This window comes from Chenopodium album, chromosome 13 (assembly GCF_948465745.1).
Source record: "Chenopodium album chromosome 13, dcCheAlbu1.1, whole genome shotgun sequence".
Lineage (NCBI taxonomy): Eukaryota > Viridiplantae > Streptophyta > Magnoliopsida > Caryophyllales > Amaranthaceae > Chenopodium > Chenopodium album.
This window is the reverse complement of record NC_137846.1, coordinates 16,303,533-16,324,723: the sequence shown is the minus strand read 5'-3', so window position 1 is coordinate 16,324,723 and position 21,191 is coordinate 16,303,533. Positions and strand designations below refer to the sequence as shown.

Here is a 21,191-nt window from a genome sequence, read left to right as displayed (position 1 = left end):
TTGCCTTGAATCGTTTGTGCTTGATTTTTATATTGGGGTGAGGCATGTTTTATTGTCCATTGAGGAGCTCTTTGCTTAGGGACAAGCAAAGGTTTGGCTTGGGGGAGTTTGATGTGTTCATTTTATATATATATTTATCCCCGTCCTTTGGTCGTAATTAGTAGTGTTTTTGGCTCCTACGAGCCACTTTTATTACTAATTTGTGTTTTCCAGTACTTTGGTAGTTTTGCTTGAGTTTTGTAGGAATTTGCGTACTTGGAGCATTTTCCCGGGTTTTTCGAGGAGCATCTACAAGTATTGAAAGACCGCGACCACGTTCGATAGCCCAAGACCGATTGGAGGTAGCAAATCGGTGACTAAGGGCTCAGTTTTGGAAATATGAGGCGTTTGGGCCAAGTTGGGGAGCCCAAGGAAGAGCCTCGAGGCCCAAGAAGCCTCGCCCGGACCACTAGAGCTCCGCCCGATGGCGCGCCCGGCCGGGCGGGGCGGAGCAATACCTTGAAGGGACCCGCGCCCGGATCACGCGCCCGACCGGGCGCGAGAAGATATCTAAGGCAAGGGAGGCGGGCCCGGTCGGGCGAGCCACTGCCCGGCCGGGCGCGAGAAGACATTTGAAGAGGAAGAGGCGGGCCCGGTCGGGCGATCCACTGCCCGACCGGGCGCGTGTTTTCTTTAGGGAGTTTAGTTTTTCGTTTTACTTTTGTTTTAGCGGAAATCTTCTTGCTTAGTATTAATGCAATTTTAGGAGACAAAATTGGGGACTTCTTGATAATTCTCTTACTCTAGTTTTTATTCTCTTCCTTCTCTCTACTCAACTTTCTCTCTCTAGACTTTTATTCTCTTTCTTGTTCCTCAACTCTATTGTAATTCCGCCGTCTTGGTACGATTTCTCTCTTAATTAATCTCAGTATTTTATTCATTCTATTTTTCTTTCATGTTTTGTTTAATTATTATGTTTTGCTTAATTTTAATTATGTCTGAGTAGTTTTCCTTCTAGGGTTTTTGGGGATCTAATAAATAATATGAAAGGGTAATTTTATGATTGTTGATCATTAATGTTTAATTGATTTCCTATTGATTGTTTATTTGCTATGCAATTAGATTTGGCCAGGTTTAATTGTATGAGTTTAGCAATATTGATTCGAGATTCGAGAGATGAGAATTGATGTTTAGGCTTAGTTTCGATAGGCAGATTAATTTATAAATGGTTAGGTCGAGATTCGAGAGATGAGATTTAATACCGGTAAATTAATTCTGTAATTGTAATACGTAGCGAAAGCCCTTTATGATCTGATTAATTAATGCATTGATGATTGATTATTGTGTTTTACCCTGGAATATTGTTTATTAGTGAACCTATGCCCTAGGCTTTATTATTATTGATTTCTTCCTTAATTATTCTCTTTACTCATAATCTTCGTAGTATAGTTTATAATCACAACAAATATTGGTTACTTTAATAATTTGGATTATAATAATTAATTAGGAATAGGAAGACCAGTTTCCCTGTGGATTCGACCCTACTTCCCTATCTACTTTAGTTAGAGGACTTAGGTAATTACTTTTGATTAGGTGATACGACTTTAGCCTGTCACTACTTGGAGTAGCTTTTGGCTTTTGGCTACCTAAGTTACTAATAACATCCAACAACCAATTTTACCAAACATGTGTTTTAGACTAATAAAAAGTTAAACAGCCAACAAAAAAGCCAATACAAACAGCCAGTCAAACCAGTCGACAACCAACAGACAATTGCCAAACTAGGCCAATATCGGTAAATAAGACGGGAGTGTGCTATTTAATTCATGTTGTTAATACTTTACCATTAAGGTCTTGCTTTAGTGGTTAAGATTGAAGGTCTATGTACGATAAATTACATATTCAAATCCCCTCACCCCCCCCCCCCCCCCCCCCCGCATTTGTAATTTGTTAGTGGTTAAGATCGAGGTCACATGTTAAGATCCCCTCACCTCCCATTTGTAATTTACTAGTTGTTAAGACTAATAGGTCACATTCAAATTCTCTCACTCCCATTTGTAATTTGCTAGTGCTTAAGACTACGAGCCTGTATACGAATATACAATATGTCATAGGTTTAAATCTCTTTCTATTTGTAAACATAAACATCAATAAAATAATATCGACTCTCATATATATATATATATATATTATATTTTAATATATAAACATTACTATCGAATAATCTTATACCAGTAATAATAGGTAATATTATAACAATAGTGTTATGTTAGCATTTTTAATGTACAATACACTTTAAAGTCTGTCAAATTTAAACAATTTGTCATCTTTTATAGTTACAATTTATAAATGTTGTTCGACAATTTATATATATATATATATACATATAAGGGCTACAAATTTATTTTTCTAATTCATTGTTCTGCAATATACTTCGTACATAAAATAGAAGAAACATGCTTACCAAAAGTGAATTTGTAGCCCAAATTGAACTTCAGTCACTATTAGTCATTTGGTCCACAATGACCTTTCTGCAAATCAAACATAACAATTCTTTTAAATGTGGAAAAAAAATTCTGATCATACATAAGTGAAACTTTAAATATGAATGCATAGTGAATTGAAATTAGAAAGGAATTTACTACTTTTAGTGATGGGTTTATGAACAATTAACTTCCTTTGACATAAAACACTAAATTTGTTTTAATAATTAATTTTTTGATGAAAAAAATTACAATTTGAATAGGCATGATTAGGGGATTGAAATGGAGAAGATGAATGATTTTTTTTTTTTTTTTTAAAAAAAAATTATTTTTTTGAATAAGCATGATTAGGGGATTAGGATGGAAGAGATGTATGATTTTTTTTTTTTTAAAAAATTATTTTCAATAAAAGAGATGTATGTTTTTTTTTTTAAATTAAAAAAGTTATTTTTAAATAGGAAAAATATGATGTGGGACAAGTGTCCTTCCAACTTCCCGTTTTAAAATAATAGTATTGATGTTTTTTTTTTTTTTTTTTTTTTTTTTTTTTTTTTTGTTTTAAGATACAATAAAAATTTAATAATAATCCTAAAAATGTATTTAGAACAAACATGATTAGTAAATAAATAAATTCGGTCATAAGAGATGTTTTATTGATTTTTTTTTTAAAAAAGAAATTAAGAAAACCCTCACAAATGTTTTTAATCCCCTAAAAATTATCCTATTCATTTGTGTCTGTTCATCTCTAATTTAATTTTAATTATTTTTTTCGCCTTGAATTTTTTTCTTGAATAGACATGTGTTAAGGGATGGGCGGGAAGAGTGGTGGTTTTTTTTTTTTTTTTTTTTTTTTTTTTTTTTTTTGCAACAAAAAAAATTATGATAAAACATGAAAAATAGGAGGATGACAAGTGTCCCTCCAACTTCTTATTTTAAAATAATAGTATTGATTATGATTCATTCAGACCAAATAAAATGTTCTTAATACTTCACTTATGTTATTTCAAATAGTGAGACACACACATATTGTAAACAAGTTAGAGTTGACAATTCTTAACCTAACTCGACCCAAACCTTACATGGTTACTGAGAGAATTCAACCCAACCCAAACTCAACCCGATTTGACCCATTTATCAAATTTTGAGTTATGAAATTTTTTTATTTGACATAAAATCTGAATTGAATTTGACCCGTTACTCGTTAAACTCAAATAGACTGCACACACATGGTTAATTGAACCGTCATTAAAAAGAGTATAATTTTCATTTTCTCAAATCGCAATCTTGCCGTGTTTGCGGTATAATTGGGGCAATTGAGAAATTCCGAAATTGAGTCAAACAGAGAGATGGGTAACGAAGGAACAGAAGCACTGAAATACGTTTGGAAAGGAGCAATACCCCTTCAAATTCATCTCCATGATTCTGAAGTCGCCACTCTTCCTCCTCCTCCCCCAGTTCTGGTTTGCATTCTTCTTCATTTCTTTCATTTTTCACTTCCAATTTGTTCTGGGTTTTATCGTTTTAGTTTCAATTTAGATTTTCTTGTTGTAATTTCATTAATATGATTGCATTAATTTCAAGTTATGTTCTTGTTGGGTTGATTATAATTCTAGTTTGATTATCATTTGAATCTTGGTTTCGTTGTAAAACTTATTAATGCAATTTGTTGCTTGTTTTGTCTTGTTGGGTCTATGCTAGGATTGTTGATACTAATTTGTGCAAAACAAATCGATGTTAGTAAGTTGTTGCCAATTATGGTTGGCTGGGCATTTTCAGTTGGTGATTGTATGTTGTGGTGTCGACTCGAATAAAGACTTAAACTGTTTCTTACTTTGTATAAGGCAATGCTTGGAGTGAGGATAATCATTTAGGGGGTAATCATAATTTACAATTGTGGCGCTACTTTAGGAGGCAAACTACTATGTCGATTATATCCGAAAGGGTTTAATAGGTTTTCTTATCTAGTGATCGAGCAGTAATGTACTCCCAAATAGGGCATTAAATTCCTCCATTTGCTGCTAACCACACTCTGAGCATGACACCACTACTTGCTCCACCTTTGCCCGTTGACCACCTATATTAGTTTTTAATTGATTTATGCTGCCTCCTTGTTCTTAATTCTCATACTTCATGGCCTAAGTAGAAAATTGATGCTGGTGCTACCTCATAGGAGTTGGAGTTCTGTTGGCGAAGAAGTGAATTTTGCCATGGAATGAATGACAGACATTGAACCATCAAGTTTTTGAATGCTAGTTTGTGCTGTAAGTTATTCTTAGGTGTGACTTGGTGTTCAACTAATCTTAATTTGATCTCTTCTATAATAAGATGTTAATTTGGTCTCAAGAGCATTGATGCTTGTTTTTTGAAGTAACTAAGGCTTCATGTGTGAAGTAATAAAGTTTTTAGTATATGCGATCAACCTTAGAAATAGCTCCAGCAAGTGATTTTTTTTTTTTTTTTTTGGTGTTGAGAGAGCCATAAGGGCAAAGATGTAGATTGGATTTGTTACCATGTCTTTTGTACAACCCCTCAAGACTTAACCAACTAAGCTAGTTGATCACTCTGAGATTATAGGAGAGGCTGTTCTTTGGGGTTGCAACCCTTGCAGGAAGATTTATTGGTGTATGTAATTCCCTCAAGTTAATGTCCAATGACAGATAATTAAAATGAATATTTACTCTTATGGAAATAGTGCCGACATCTACTTTTTAAGGATGTTCTGGAAAAACAGTTACTTTCCTCGTAGATTGAGTGATGGAGAATGGAGGACGTGATGAATGACAGGAAAAGAGAGTGTGTCAAATTCTGATAATGGTATCATTATAATCACAAGAAGAGTAGCAATGACTCAATATCATCAAATTCTAGGACTCTATGTTTATTTGTTTAATTAATTTAAGGTAAGGGTATGTTGCAACTGCTAAAAGATGAGAATGTAGTATGCCTTTTGCATGTGATATGGTTACCTTTAGGTATCACGTGGAGAATATTCTTTAGATTTTGAAATGGGAAAGCAATGAAAATTAAGATCAGTCTCCTGGAGCTTATTATGAAATTAGAATTTTATTTTAATTTGAGGACTTAAGGAAGGAAAGGATCAATGGAGAATAAAGTATGTTTTATTCCCACCATTTGCTTCTTCCATACAAAGATCAATGTCTTGTTATTTTGTAGTGAAAATATTTCTTTTTCCATCTCCCATATATTAGATTCCACAATAATTAAAAGTGAGGCTCTATTGAGATAGAGTGACTGAGTGAGTGTCAGAGTATGTGTAGTGAAGGGAATGTTTGATGTGTCAAAATTCACAAATTATATTCCTTGTAAATTTCTTTTTCTTACGGAGTGAGCTTCCAAGAGCTATTTCTTTTTTTTTTTTTTTTTTTAATTTTTTTTTAATATATATGTATATATATATATATATATAATTTTTAAATTTCTTTTATTTTCCTTAACAGGGCTCTCTTTGTTTTACACATAACAGCAGATTTCCTTTTTTTTTTTAGTGAAGGGACTATTGATGTATGCTGGTTGTTTTGGTATTACAGTTGTTAGCGCCACGAATAGGTTATCTTCCACTGCTAGCATCTCAAATTAAACCTCTTTTCAGCAGCTCACTTCCTCCAGGGGATGATACAATTTGGTTTGAGTACAAAGGATTGCCCCTGAAATGGTAAAGTTCTGGTCTTGCTGTGAATGCTAGATTTTTACATTGAATAGCATAATTATTATACTCATGAATTCAAGCTCTGATGGATCTGTTTTACGTGTTTTCTTATACCCTGCTTCTTTGTTTTATTTTTGAAGGAGATGTTTTAAACAATGTTATGCTTGGCAAAAAAAAGCACCCCTAATCCACTCAAACAACTGCAAGAAATGGATGAAATCTAAATTCTTGAACTGTCAACCAGCTTAAGCGTTTCAGCTATCTCTAGTCTCTACAAGTCTACAACTCACGAGTTATTAATTAATTTTCTACATTATGGCTCAAATAAATAAACATACCTCAACTTTAATTAAGTCTTTTGTATGTTAGTAAATAAATTACCCAATCATGTTGACACAGCACTTGCACAGCTTAAAAATTTCAAGAGTGAGCACATGAATTTCATCGTAATCAAGCTACCAAACATGAAAGATGCAGTAGCATCTTAAGATATGAGGTATAGTCATTTATAAAACACCTGTTATGGGTTGAGGGTAGTTCACTGTAGCTGCATATCATCATTCAAGCATAACCGAATACTTTACTAAAAACTGGAGGATCCAATATTAAATGCTTCTAATGAGTGTTAATTAGTTAGGGAGTCTGTGAAAGTGTGAAACATGACTTCTCCCTTGTGCGCCTTAATTATCAAATTGTTAATGCTAAAAGTGATGTGCTTTCTCATATCCTTGGAATTTTTCATTGCTGTATATGTTCCCATGTTTTGCTATCAGTATACCATGAGACTAGCATATCTGACACCCTAGCCTGTATTTGCAGTGATGTATGACATAACTCACATAAGGTACACCCTACCAAGATCAGTATGAGATGTCGAGTCAACTGGAATATAATTGCGGGCTACAATGTCCCCCTTGTTTTTGCAGTGACTATATTCATTGATCGAATTTTCTGGAGTCTAAACGTTTTTAGGGCATTTATGACCTATATTTGTACATAGGGGGCATTCAGAAATTCTATATTAAATTTGGATTTTTCACCATGGTTTGTTTCTTTTACAGGTATATACCAACGGGCGTTCTTTTCGATCTTTTGTGTGCGGAGCCTGAGAGACCTTGGAATCTTACGGTATAAGTGTTGGTTGATCTTCTTAAAATTATGAATACAACTGAACATGTCGCGTTATTTGTTAATTTTGGCTGTATTTAGTATGTACAATGCTTAAGTGTATCAGTTGGAAATCAAGGAATGTATATGTGATGTTTTCAATTAGGGAAGCATAAGTTGCATTTTGGTCGGTATTGTGTCATATTTTAACTGATGAATTGTATGGTTCATATTCTACACTTGTCTGCTGTCATCTCAAGCACTTTTTGTAAGGATTTATTGTCTTCCAGTAACTTATTGAAATGTTTAGTCTGTGGCTAAATTCTTCAGGGGAAATTTTGTAAAGAGGTTAAATGATGACTTATGAGTTTATGATGGCATGTTGATGACATTAGTTTTGCTTATGGCCTGAATTTAGCTTTTTTAACTAAGAGTTCTTATCAATCACATGTTTTTCTACCTTATTAGGTCATTTTCTGTATACTTGTATGTTCAAATGGAATGCCTACTAAGTAATGTTGTGTACCTTTTATGCATTGTAGTGAATCGCTTTTTTACTTTGCATTTAACTTTATGTACTATATACAGGTTCATTTTAGAGGTTATCCGAGTAATACACTAACTCCTTGTGAAGGTGAAGATGCTGTTAAGTGGAGCTTCATCAATTCTCTGAAAGAGGTAAATTGCATGGACAAAAAACTACATTTTGCGGCTATAAGACATGTATATTCTCTGTACATGTATCCTTGTGAAGGTCATCTTCTGTTATTGTCACTTGTGTTTGTTGACTGGAAATAATGCATGTTGACTATCACTGCTGGTAAGCCTGGTATCATTTGCAGTGTACTTGTGCTATCTTATTAGTGCTCCCTTCTCCAGTTCCACTAGTTGTGCTCATGATCTTCGTATCTGTCACCAATGCAAGTCAATAAAGCTTGATGACCTCTAGCATGTGTTACCCTAGTGGTTCAACAAGTTTCATCTGGTCCAATATATACCTTTGAAATTATTGAACAAAGGCATATCAAACATAACCTTCTCTGATCATGAATTGTCTCTTCCATTTACAATTCATATCTTATTTCTTTTCAAATGTATGAAATAATCTGCAGGAACCATGTATCCTCTCGTACACTGAATTGAGAGATGTTCAGCAGCCTAGCATATGGCAAAAATATACTTCCCTGTTCTTTTATTATCACAACAATTGAATTTTGACACTATTCACATACAATCATATGACTATATTGTGATATCTTTGTAAGTGAAAATACAATCTTGTGGGGTCTTGTTAGATTAATCTTGATGTTTATTTTCATAATATCAAATCTTTATAATTATTAATTTACTTAAGATTTTAATTGTTAAAGTTGTGCATGTATGCGTGAAACTCTAATTATTGCAATTATAAAAGAATGAAGAAATTATTATGTATTTCCCTAGCTGGCTCTTGCATGACAACTTGACAAGGCAATAGCTATCTGATTGAAATCCTTGATTCATTGGTGCTTAAGTGTAATAATATTAATGTCAAGGTATTTGTAATATGCCAACCTAAAATTTTTAATCTTACTGACTGAAAAGCTCACAGGTATTGTCTACTTATTGTAAATTCACTCTCTAGGTTTAGACTTTAGATTGGCAACACCTTCTGTTTTCTATTTCTACCTCTACAGTTGAAATTTCATTGTAGTTAAGCTTGATTGCTGTAAGTACATCATATAATTGATGTCTGTCTGTCTTTTCAGGCTGCCTACATAATTAATGGAAACTGCAAGAATGTAATGAACATGTCACAGTCCGATCAGTTGGATTTATGGCGCTCTGTTTTAAATGGTGAGACTGCTTATTCATTAAATTTAGACAAACATCTATATAGCTGCATATGGATTTAAATCTTTTGTGGGAGCACATTAGAAAAGATGTTGTCAGATTGTGGAAGCAGTGATATAGAATAGATGAGTATCGTGAGCTAAGCTTACTGTAGGCTGTTGTTTATGAAAACAAGTTAGCTACCTATAGTCTTCCACATTTACGTAGAAGAGAGGGACCTCATCTTAAAGTGTTAGTTCTATGCTCCAGCATTGTCCAGACCAACTTTTGCACTTTTCCACCCACTTTTATATCTTTTAGCCTTCTTCACTGTGAGAGCATTGTCATTTGTGGCAGAATAAAACATTCAATTTCCTGAAGTGGAAAAAAGTATTGTTCTTTCCTGCACAGGCTCGTAGTGATCTGTAGATTTTTCATGGCCTTTGTAGTCCAAAATCCCATATGAATCTAATTCTAACAAAGAAATGGACTGGTGATTGAGTTTTAGGTGTTTACTGTGTAAATTTACAAGTGATTAGGCTTCTTCTGCTGTGCCACAATGTTCATATTATTACTGCAGCTATTACAATTGAGACATAGGTGAGTGATTGGTCCCATGGATATGTCCCCTTTCTCATTTACCATTACCGGTAAGCAACAGTCCTGGTGATCCAAGCCTAATATCATCTAGGGTTATTTCGACTTAAAAGCTACCTTTTTTTTTTTTTTTTTTTTTTTTTTTTTTATAAAATTATGATCTGGTAAGCTCACCATATTGTTTAAATTGGGCTTATCGATCCTCATGAATTGGGGATGGGGTCATTTTTATTACTGTCTTTAGATTTTTTTATTTGTATGTGTTTCTGCGCCATGTCTTTTCCAGCATCTTTGCCGCTGGCCTGGATATTTGTCTAAAAATTGTAGGCAAATCTAATTGGTTCATTTAGAAATAAATTTGGTGAAACTTGTAATTGTAATCATGTGGTTAGGATTCTAGTGTGAACAAATGCGATAATTTTAGGATTTAGATTAAATTTTTCTCATTTTAGGATTTTCTTGGAAGTTATATCTCTCTTCTCTGATGAAAGCTACTTTAAGTGGCTTTTATGCACTTGCTTCCTCCCAGGGCATGGAAATTTATGTCAAAAATTTAAACACCATACTTGAATGCTGTCTCAAGAGCTGATGCTAGATGCAGACTGTATAAGGGACTTGTGGCTTTTTGGCTATGATTGGGACCCCTCCTCTCTGTTTTTCATTAGATTTCATACCTGAAAGGTTTTTTAGAACTCAATCAACGAACAATTTTTATAATAGGCCCTTCTTCTGATTGCTTTTATCTCTGGATTTTACTTTTTTTTTTTTTTTTTTTCTCTTTTGAGCTTATCGTCTTCTAATTCATTACAGAATTTGTGCTTGTGCATCAATAGTTTACTTATCTGGTTGTATCAGGCAATTTGGAGTCCTTCCTCAAGGTGACATTAAAGCTGAAGCTAGGAGCCATTGAAGATGATTACACAGCAAAACTGTATCCATCGTTAAAATCCTCATCTGATACTGATTATACAGATAATCCCGGACTTGCCAAAACAGGTAGTTCTATACTTCAAGCCTGCCTAAAATTTTCAAATTGTATTATCTGTACACAAACTCTTACGACTCCATAAGGGATCATCCCTCTTTCCTAGTGCATCATATAACTTTCCTGAACTTACTTCATGACATCTGCTTTTGACCCTCTGTAGTTAAATAGAGAGCCAAACAAACTTGTCAAGGAAGTTGGATTCTCCTTTCTTATATTTTCCACCAGGAAAAAAAATAGTTATCACTGACAACTTTGGAGACAAATGATGATGGTCATTCATGAGCCTACAGATGATTATTAAATCAACAAAAAATCATATTCACCAAGGATTCTCTACCAAAATTTCACGCTTACTGTCCAGAGCAATGTCCTAAACATCAATTTTTTTTTTGGTAATTATCCAAGAAAATGGCAGTAATTGATGCATATTGGGAGGCAACTGGATGCTTTTAACATGGGCAGAACAGATATTTCAGCCCAGATTTAGCTGTATAGTTACTTCCATGAAGACTCAATTCTCTTTACCTTGTTCTTATTACTTATTCTTGTTGAAACCAGATTAGATCAGGCTAGATCAGAAAATTTCAGAGAGATTATACAAAATTAGGATAATGAGTTAGATCATAAATATAAATCAGACCTGAGCTTAGAAACTTCAGATGAGGAAAACCTGAAATAAAGTGAAGAGAACAATTTCTTAGACCCATGTTCAAATATACATGCTAACAACCATCCAAGACTTGAAAGTATTACCCCCCCCCGCGGGCTGTGGTTTCTGAGTAGGTTTAATTAAGAAATTGTTGCTGTTTACAAATGAGGGATCACATAAAGTGACCCACAACTTGTTTATGAACTGACATAATTTGACCTATTTAGTGATGTTGATTTAATGCATAATGACGGTGCTTATGATTGATGATCTGAAAATGTGAATAAGTAACCGTATAACCGATGAGCATAAGCATTCGAGAGACTTTCATCCTTCCAAATTACGAATTAAAATTAACGAGAATTCTCATCAACGTTCATCATGATTCTCTCGTCTTTAAGCTTATTAAGTTATTACCCAAGCCACTAGATCATACTGCAACTAAGTTGACCCTCCCTTTAATATCATAGCACGCATTGAGAAATGACTAATACACTCATGTTCCATAGGAAACTGTTTTACTAAAGTACTTTTCTTCATTAAAGGCTGCTTCAAAATCTTCATTGAGATTTCTGTGCTCTTGTTTGGGCAATTGGTATATGTTATGCTAACTTCGAGTAATTTGAAATTTGTTCTTTTCAGGGTAAATTCCCTTTCACCAAATTCTGCATTTTGCATTCCCTGAAAAGAGTCTTAGAGGCTACACACATGTATTATGTGGATAATTGTTGCATTAATGTTAAAAACTGGCAAAAGTATTGCATAAATTGCAGGAAATGTTGCATTGATATACATGAAATACTATATTGAGTATAAATTGTTCTAGTGCCAGATAGTATGAAAACGGATGAATTGAGATGTATGGTACCTTTTGGATAAATTTCTCTTTTCTTTGTTCCTTCTGTCTGAATTTTTTTGTTGTTAGTCACTATTCACCTCTCTGGTACAATTTCAAAAGCCATGTTTGACCAATTATGGCAGGTAGGATTCCAGTGCGGTTGTATGTTAGGATTTTCACCGAGATGTTTGATGACTTGGAAAAGGCTCCTGAGATTGACAGCTGGGAGAAAATTTCTTACATAAACAGACCTGTTGGACTCAATAAAGATGAAGGTCAGTATAAATTTCATGTCTTTAAGTTAAGGACATTACTAGTAGATCAAATTCTTGAATCCTGACCAGCCCCTTTCCTTTAAGTTTAAATACCTGTTATTCTCTTAAGATGATAAAACTCAAATTGTCTGGTGATGTGGTCATTTAGGTTGTCTAATAAATCCATTGTGTGAAAGATGCCAACTACTGTTGTTAATGCTACAAGTTGTACTGCATGCTCTCAGAAGTCATTAATCATGTTTATTTTCTGTTTCTGTTTCCCATGTCATGTTTGGCAACTCTGTAATTTCTTCTGATTACCGGCAAATGACAAATTGACAATATCATTCATTTGATACTATCAGGTTGAATTCTCCTTTGAATTATGAAGAGAGCATTTGAGCTTTCTTGCATTTTTACTGAACATAAAAATGTTACAATGGTTTTGAATATTTTATTTGTGCTGATTCTGAAATCACGCCAGTTCTTGACGAAGTCTGATTAAGCACTTAATGGGAACTGTTGACTTGGTTGTTCACCAAGGTTCTGCATTTGACTATATAGGCGCCAATTGCTATGCAATATACTTGGGAGTATAACTGAAAACTGACTACCATCATACATTGCTGAGATGCTTAGAGACTTTCTTTGATGGTTCTTTGCTTGGTTTTCTGATCTTTTATATCAGTAGAATAATTTATAGGCGTGTATGTAATGGCTACTGAGATGTCCTTTTTCCTGGAGACGAAATACTCAAAATGTGAATCACTGCAGGAAAATGCTTTACTTTAACTGATGCTATGAAGACTCTCCTGCCAGAGTACTTTGGAGAAGGGACACTCAACGGTGAGAAAACAATTGAAGAGGAGGTTCAAGACGTGCATCCAGAAGATGCTGGTGACACAAAAATTACAGAAGAGGTGATTACATCAGTCAGTGAACGTACTGAGGCCAAACAACCATCAGAAAGTGCTGAGATCAAGCTCATTCGAATTCAAGGTATCAAGCCAAGACCCGAGATCCCTTTCTCTTGGGTAGTCAACAACCTAATAAACCCAGATCACTACCTTCACATATGTGTGTATTTGATCCATCACTAGCCTTCGCCATACAAGCGTTGCTTTACATAGACTGGTTAACTTCTGTATGTCACTTAGCTGGCCTTGTGGTTTTCCACGTTGGTTTATTTAGTTTGCGCACCCTTGCATTCTTTGTTTACGTATGCAATCTGTAAAGCACAATAGTCTGTACATAACTAACCTTCTTTTACTTAGATGGTTTCCCGTTAAAGACTCCCCTTTCTTCCATGTATCGTTTGCATGATGCACTTGAGAAAACGAGGGGTGAATCAAATGACAAGGTTAAGGACTGAAGGTGCTATACGAGCCGACCTTGTATAGCTCTCTGATTTGTATACATGTTTGCTAAATACAGCCAGTTAACTGTACAAGCTGTGTATTGTATAGTTATACATTAAGAGTCATGGGTTTATTTCGCAGTGTGATTTTCAAGATATTTACATCCACTAAAATTCTCTGCGTGAAATGGTCCTACCCCTTACTAAAAAAATTACAGGGAAAAGAATTATCTCAAGGTGTTTCTTTAATAAAGCTGAAAGAGGCATTGAAACACTTACGAACGGCTTGCTTGGGAAAGCAATTAAAACAGATGAGCAATAACTCTCCCCTCGTCCTCTCCTGGAAATTATCTCATACGACGGTTGTACCATCAGGCAATACAACCCTCTCATATCTTCTCTGGCTCCCTGCCGCTCTCCTCCGGCCTCCCCCCCCCCCCCCCCCCCCTCCTCTACCCAAAAAAAAAAAGAAAAAAAAAACTCACGTTAATTAAACAAATGTGCTTTCTCAATTCTGATCTCTTACAAAAAACAATTACCAAATACTTTATCATACAAATGTTATATACTTCGTACTATTGTCTTTTTTTTTTTTTTTTTTTTTTTTTTTTTTTTTTTTTCATACTTCACAGGCAATATATATGCAACTAGGGTTAAGGTCTAGCACATAGCTCCTATATGCAAAGTGTTTGCATATAGGATGACAATGTAGTGATAAAGTTGAAGTTGTAGTGGGAGTATAAAGTACCATGTAATAGATAAATAGTGTCATTAAATGTTATAGTGGTATAAATATTATGCTAATAGTACAAATAAGTATGTAAATGGTACATCAAAATATTATACTACTGTGAGATATAATAGTACTACTAAAACATAAATTGTACAATATACATGTATAATAGTATAAAAATGTACCAATGACACCATAAAAAGTATCATTTTGAATGCATTTTTCCACTTTTACCCTCCTATATGCAACAAATGCATATAGGGACTATGCGATAAGATGCACTCACCTGCATGAATTAGAAACAAGTGAGAATAATAAATTGTTCATGATTTATATAACCAAAATAAAATTTTAACCAAGTTAAACTTTGAAATCAATCCGGAAAGGTCCAAAACTCGACTTGAGTTCAATTTGAATTGAATGCAACAAAATCCTGAATCATGTACATGTTAGGAAATAATCAACCCCAAACTTAAGCTCGGCTCGCTATCACCCTAGACATACACGATGTTATTCCATAATTAGGCTAAGTAGATCACGTTACCAACTCATACAAGACATTTGAGACAAATGAAAGATGAACCAGGCCAATCCTACGCTTATATCGCCGTATCCTACGCTTATCTTTGGCTAACTAGGTAATGTCTTTACAACAATGTTAGCTCCTCGTGATTATTACAGACAAAAAGAGATTAATTAACAAACCCGATTCGAGCTAATTAATATCATATATTTTATCTTATACGAATGTTTAATTATCACCTAGATATGATGATACTAAAGTGTCGGCAATCTAATATAAAATCTGATACCAAACATAAGATATATTTTGGATAAAAGAAAGAGTGTAGCAGGACAAAAAGAGGCAAGTTAACAGTCTTTCATGTTTACAATTACGTAGACTCATGTTACTTTTAACATCATCAAGAGTACAATTTAGTCATATAAATCTGTGTGAATGAATGCAAAAAGAACTCTTTAGCAGATCATCTGAGGGATAAAAGATCTGAATTCGATCACAGAGAGCGAAAGACGACGATCGAGTACATACAAACATAACCACGTGGCTAAGCTAAGTCTTATCTTTGGTAGATTCCATAATAATACCAAAGGACATAACTCAAGCATGGGATCAACAATGTGTTTTTTTTTCAGAGAGAGAAAGTTAGAGAGAGAAAGTTAGAGAGCTTCTAGTGAACGATAACAAGAATCATACTGTATTATCATGAAATAAAATAAAACTAGTTAATAAGATATAGCAATAGAGAAAAAAGAGCAAAAGAAGAGGTTTTGTTTTATTAATATTTGTGTGTATATATATATATATATATATATATATATATATATATAGGAAGAATTGAAGTTGCTTTTCTTTTTGTTTCTTTAGGTTTCTTTTTGTTTTACATCTCTTTCTTTTTGTTTTATATCACAATGTATCTTCCTTACATAAGCTTTCCTGCTTCCTCTACTCATATCCTCCTCTCTCTCTCCTTTCTCAGCTTTTTTTCGTCGGTTTTCTAGATGTAAGTGAAGAAGACACTGAAACAGAGTTAGCTGAACCCACTGAACCCATACTATATATACGCTACATAAAGTATTAACGGGTGGCTGTGTGATTAATGGCACCCGTTGCATTACCACCCGGTTTTCGGTTTCACCCGACGGATGAAGAGTTGGTGGCTTACTACCTCAAGAGGAAGATCAATGGTCATAAGATTGACTTGGAAATAATCCCTGAAATTGATCTTTATCAGTTTGAGCCTTGGGAGTTGCCAAGTACGTATGTATAAATCATGGAGTTTATCCTTTTTTTTTTTTTGGCATGTTTGCATGATTTATTTTACAAATTTTACAAAATTGATCATGTAGTAAGCTTTAATAACCAAGTGTAAAAAGAAATGATGTGCACAAACTGATTATTTGAATATTTGTAGTCCATTAATTTATTAAAGTCTTAAGTTCACAGTTTGTGAAAGATGTTGTACCTAATAATAGGGTATGGGTCAATTCAAGTAAATTTGTATCCATTCGTTATGGAAAAAAAAAACAAAAATTGCCGATTATTAAAAATTGGTTTCGTCAAATAAGATGATTAATAGGTATGAGTTAGTTTTATCATGTCTACACATTATTTAAAATCTGTATTTTCATAAATTTTATTTGACATATAAATTATACGTTTAGCAAATCCATGTACACAAAGTAGTGTGTGGCTTCTTACTACAACATTCTTCGTAAATAAAGGTAAAATTATAGTCTTTAATAGTACTAAAGTGTAGTGTATTGATACAGAAAAATTTAAAGCATAAGTAATTTAAATAGTTAAAAGGTAGTACTTAATTACAGGGTCAATGCATTACCAAATTCATTTTCCTTAACACAAAAAATTGACCATAATTGGCACACACAATTCGATCATCTAGAGAATTAGTACTACATTATCTAGTTGGTTTCTTTTTTTAATTCAAATACTCCCATTATCTAGATTTAGTCGTCACATATCAGCTTTATTAAGTAAATTATGCTATTATCGTGACTATTAAATTGGATACTCAGTGAAACTAAAATCTATAATACTATACAGCTTATGGATGAATGAGGGAGAGGGAGGGCGACCGAGCTGAGAGTCTAAAAGAGATGAACAAAACTGCAAAGAAGAGAGAAAAATAATATATAATGAAAGAACATGATCATTATTGTGAATAAACCCTCTATGTACTTTGGCAACTTTGCTAATTATCTGAATAATTTTGTTGCATGATCATCATGATCAAATCATAATCATTATCATAAATCATAAAAATCATAATTTATATTATAGTTAAGTAGCAAAATGGTCAACATCAAAATAGAATTACTTGCTTTTTTGCTGTCTATACTTTTCTTCCTAAATGAGGCTTCTTAATTCTTCCTTGGATATGTTACTTTCATTTTACTCAAGCCATCATACATAATACAACTTGATCTGAATTTGTTAATGTATCACTTTACATTAATCAACTCAAAAATCAGTTATTTCAACCATGTTGATTGCATTTTAAGGCTCTTAAAACAGCAAAATTTAAATTATATTGGGACCATCACAAAATGTCATGTGTAATTTAATTTTAATAAATCATGCTCATTCATTTTTTAAAAGTGTGAACAAAAAATTGAGAGTTGTTATTTGTATTTTAACAATATGGTAATATAGATTTATTGACCTAGCTCTTAACATAAAACATGATTTGATGATAAATATACATTTTTGAAGGTAAATCATTATTGCCAAGCAATGATTTGGAGTGGTATTTCTTTAGTCCAAGAGATCGAAAGTACCCGAATGGATCAAGGACAAATAGAGCAACAAAGGCAGGCTATTGGAAATCGACGGGCAAAGATCGAAAGGTAAACTCACAAATGAGAGCAGTAGGGATGAAGAAGACATTGGTGTACTACCAAGGGAGAGCACCTAATGGACATAGAAGTGATTGGGTTATGCATGAATACCGCCTCGACGAGGGAGAGTGTGAAATTCCTTCTGGCTTACAGGTAACTTGGACACTCTTATATCTTATATTTTAGAGTGTAATTGTTTCATCTTTGGGTTTAGAGTGTACAACCAAGCAAAATGAGTTGGTAATTCTACTTAGAGTGTGAAAAATTGAACATTAGAAACTAACATTTTTCAAATTTGCTCAATAAAATCACACCTTTGGAATGTGAATTTTTTTCTCTTCCAATATTCACCATGTCCATGCATTAATAACATGTAAAAAAGTTTTAAAAAGTCAATTTTATGTAAGTACTCAATATTTTTGAAGAGTGATGATAAAAAAAATGCATAAAATTCTTTCTTATACTAATACAAGGTTAGGTTCTTAAACAATTTCATTAAAAAAATCAAACATAGATGGATAACAAATCTTACAGGTGATTCTTAAACTTGTGAACGTATCTCATCCACATCATTGCATTTTGTGACTCTGTCCATGCAAAATAATCAACACTATTATTTTGCACCAACGATTACCCTCCCTTGTATATAATGATGCTAAATTTTTTTCTTGTCCAAACGTAGGATGCCTATGCGCTATGTCGAGTATTCAAGAAAACCGCGATAAATATCTCAAATAATATTGCATCTTCATCACAAGAACATTCATTCACCAACATAGTTCAAATGTCAAGTGATCAATCGTCGAGCATCGACATGTACACCGAGGGAAGATGTGACGATTTTGAGAGCTCCGATTATTCGATCCCTATCGAAAGATGTTCAACTAGTGCTACTCATGGATCTTCTTCATCACTATGTGATATAGGAGATGGGCAATGGATGCAATATTTGAATGAAGATGAATTCTGCTAATTCATTTTATTATCATATATATTATGTTCTTCATGCTAGCTATTATTCATATTGGATAAATTATGCATGAAGTTAATTATCATACAAGTAATTATTGGGTTTTTTTTATCACTTGAAAATGGCTTGGGTTACTAGCTAGGTGCTTTGATATGATTTTTTTTTTTTTTTTTTTTTTTTTTTTTTTTTAAAGGTACGAAAAAGGAAAACATTAGAAACCCCTCCACATGACTCATGAGGGGACTGCTTTGATGTGAAATGGGTCCATAGTTTTTCAACAGGAGCATTGTACATATATGCGTTATGTATGTTATGTACACTTCTAAAACTAATTAAATTCGCCATTTGATTGGGAAAAGGGGTAAAAGGATATATTGTAATTTAACAAATTTATTCTATCCCATTTTTTACACAACACTTGTATCAGTTGTATGTTATAGATGTCTCAAAATGTTTGAAAGATTTTTTTATTTTTAATTTATTACATTATGCATTCACTTTAATTTAATACATAATGTTTGAACATTTATAGTTTATAAATTGAAACATATGGATCAAATATGAAGTTTATATTAAAATAAGAGTTGATAAGTTGAGAATTTATCAACAATTCACGAGTAATTGGTGTAATAAATATTTATTTATTGTCAATTCTTTCCACTTTTAGCTTCTTATATGCAGAGGGCTGCATATATCCTTTTCCTAAAATTAAATATGGAGGATTAGTACAATTATTGAATTGATTAAACTTATACAAAGAAAATTACATTGGCAAATAAAGATGGCCTTGGGTCGGGCAGGCCCAAAACCCGGCACGACCTAGCACGAAAAAAGTACGGCACGACATGGGTAATTATTTATGGCTAGACTCTAGTCTAGGCATCTTACCCTACACTCCTTCCTAAACACGTCGTTTAACACCCCTTCCACCAAATACTCACTTTCACAGTAATTGCACAATAACCGTACTGTTTTACCCCCATATATACAAAAAAAGTGCAAAAAAAAAACCATCAATCTCATTTCACTTTCTCTCTCCTCGCCCATTTTGTGCATTTTCGCTCACTACACCCATTTTTTGCATTTTCAAACTAGAAAATTTCAACGAATTTGTGACAAATTATCAATAAAAATTGTTCAATTACTACAAAATTCAACAACTCAAGGTCAAAATTCAAAGGAGTAAGTGATTTTGTTCATATTTAGTTCGATAAAGAGTATAAACCCTAATTTTAATAATTTTTTGTTGCAATTGTGTTACAGAACATCATCAAAATATAAAACATGGAAAAAGAGTATGAACTATTGCATTTTAGTAATTTTTACTAATTTTTGTTTAAAAACTAGTAATCTGAATAAGTACGTTTTGATTATTGAGCTTTTTTTTTTTTTTTTTTTTTTTTTTTTTTTTTTTTTGAGTACGAAGGAAACAGGTTTAGAAAAAAACATCAAAGAATCTGGAGAAAAAAAAAGCATTAATTAATAATTGTTTTTTTTAAATGAATGTTCATTTATATATTAATATAAGTATACTGTCATTTGCATGTTAATAGATGATTGATATATATATATATATATATATATATATATATATATATATATATATATATATATATATATATATATATATATATATATTACTACATATGAGTCATTATAATTATGTTCATTCTTTTTCATAATTTGGAGTGAAAAATTATTTTGATGAATGTTCATTTTTATTTTGGTAGATGTTCAATCACATAAAAGTATAAAGTTTTCACATATTGATATACGATTATTAGGATTTTGATAAATTTTTATATAAATATCATCTTCTTCAATATTTCATGCTCGATTCAATTTTGAGTTTTAATATATGTCTTTTCTAATATGGATATGTGGTAAATCACATATTGATAGCTTTAAGAGTTATTCACGTATATATTTCATGTTTACTTATCGATATCTTTCATAGGCATTTTTAAACTAATGCATGTTCATTTATATATTAATAGATGTACATTTCCATATTAGAAATATGTTCATATATATATATATATATATACTGATAAATGATCATTTTCATATCGATCATTTCAATTGTTATATTATTCATATTCAAATGAAAATTGGTTCATTTTAACACTTATTCTTGCTCAAATCTAACTAATAATTCATTTGTTTTTGTCTATTAGTTGAACAAAGAATCGTGGATATAGTGAGTTAGACCACATAATATTAAGGAAAAAAAAGGAAGACGACAAAAATTAAGGAAATCAAGAAGACATGAATTCACAGAACATGAACCAATAGCACGAGCTTGAATTTTTCGATTTGGATCGAGAAGTTTATTGTGTATAATATGTGTGAAATTGTGTTGTATATTTTAATATCCAA

General features: G+C 32.8%; 2 protein-coding genes across 2 annotated transcripts; both read left to right on the top strand.

Moving 5' to 3' along the window:
* The first annotated feature begins 3,710 nt into the window (after positions 1-3,710).
* Positions 3,711-13,747, top strand: LOC145576412 (autophagy protein 5-like). Its single transcript, XM_081634181.1, has 8 exons — positions 3,711-3,922; positions 6,011-6,135; positions 7,191-7,257; positions 7,825-7,914; positions 8,985-9,072; positions 10,501-10,641; positions 12,264-12,395; positions 13,149-13,747. The coding sequence occupies exons 1-8, from the start codon at positions 3,809-3,811 to the stop codon at positions 13,472-13,474; spliced, it is 1,083 nt and encodes a 360-aa protein (XP_081490307.1). The 5' UTR covers positions 3,711-3,808; the 3' UTR covers positions 13,475-13,747.
* Positions 13,748-15,858: 2,111 nt separating this feature from the next.
* On the top strand, positions 15,859-18,983 carry LOC145576411 (NAC domain-containing protein 54-like). Its single transcript, XM_081634180.1, has 3 exons — positions 15,859-16,240; positions 17,718-17,995; positions 18,525-18,983. Exons 1-3 carry the CDS (start codon positions 16,084-16,086, stop codon positions 18,813-18,815), a joined length of 726 nt encoding a protein of 241 aa, XP_081490306.1. The 5' UTR covers positions 15,859-16,083; the 3' UTR covers positions 18,816-18,983.
* Positions 18,984-21,191: the final 2,208 nt, after the last annotated feature.

Coding starts and splice junctions, on each gene's coding strand:
- LOC145576412 (XM_081634181.1), top strand. CDS start 3,809: ATGGGTAACGAAGGAACAGAAGCACTGAAATACGTTTGGAAAGGAGCA. Junction 7,258..7,824: donor AGAGACCTTGGAATCTTACG/GTATAAGTGTTG, acceptor TACTATATACAG/GTTCATTTTAGAGGTTATCC. Junction 9,073..10,500: donor ATGGCGCTCTGTTTTAAATG/GTGAGACTGCTT, acceptor TGGTTGTATCAG/GCAATTTGGAGTCCTTCCTC.
- LOC145576411 (XM_081634180.1), top strand. CDS start 16,084: ATGGCACCCGTTGCATTACCACCCGGTTTTCGGTTTCACCCGACGGAT. Junction 16,241..17,717: donor TGAGCCTTGGGAGTTGCCAA/GTACGTATGTAT, acceptor ACATTTTTGAAG/GTAAATCATTATTGCCAAGC. Junction 17,996..18,524: donor AAATTCCTTCTGGCTTACAG/GTAACTTGGACA, acceptor GTCCAAACGTAG/GATGCCTATGCGCTATGTCG.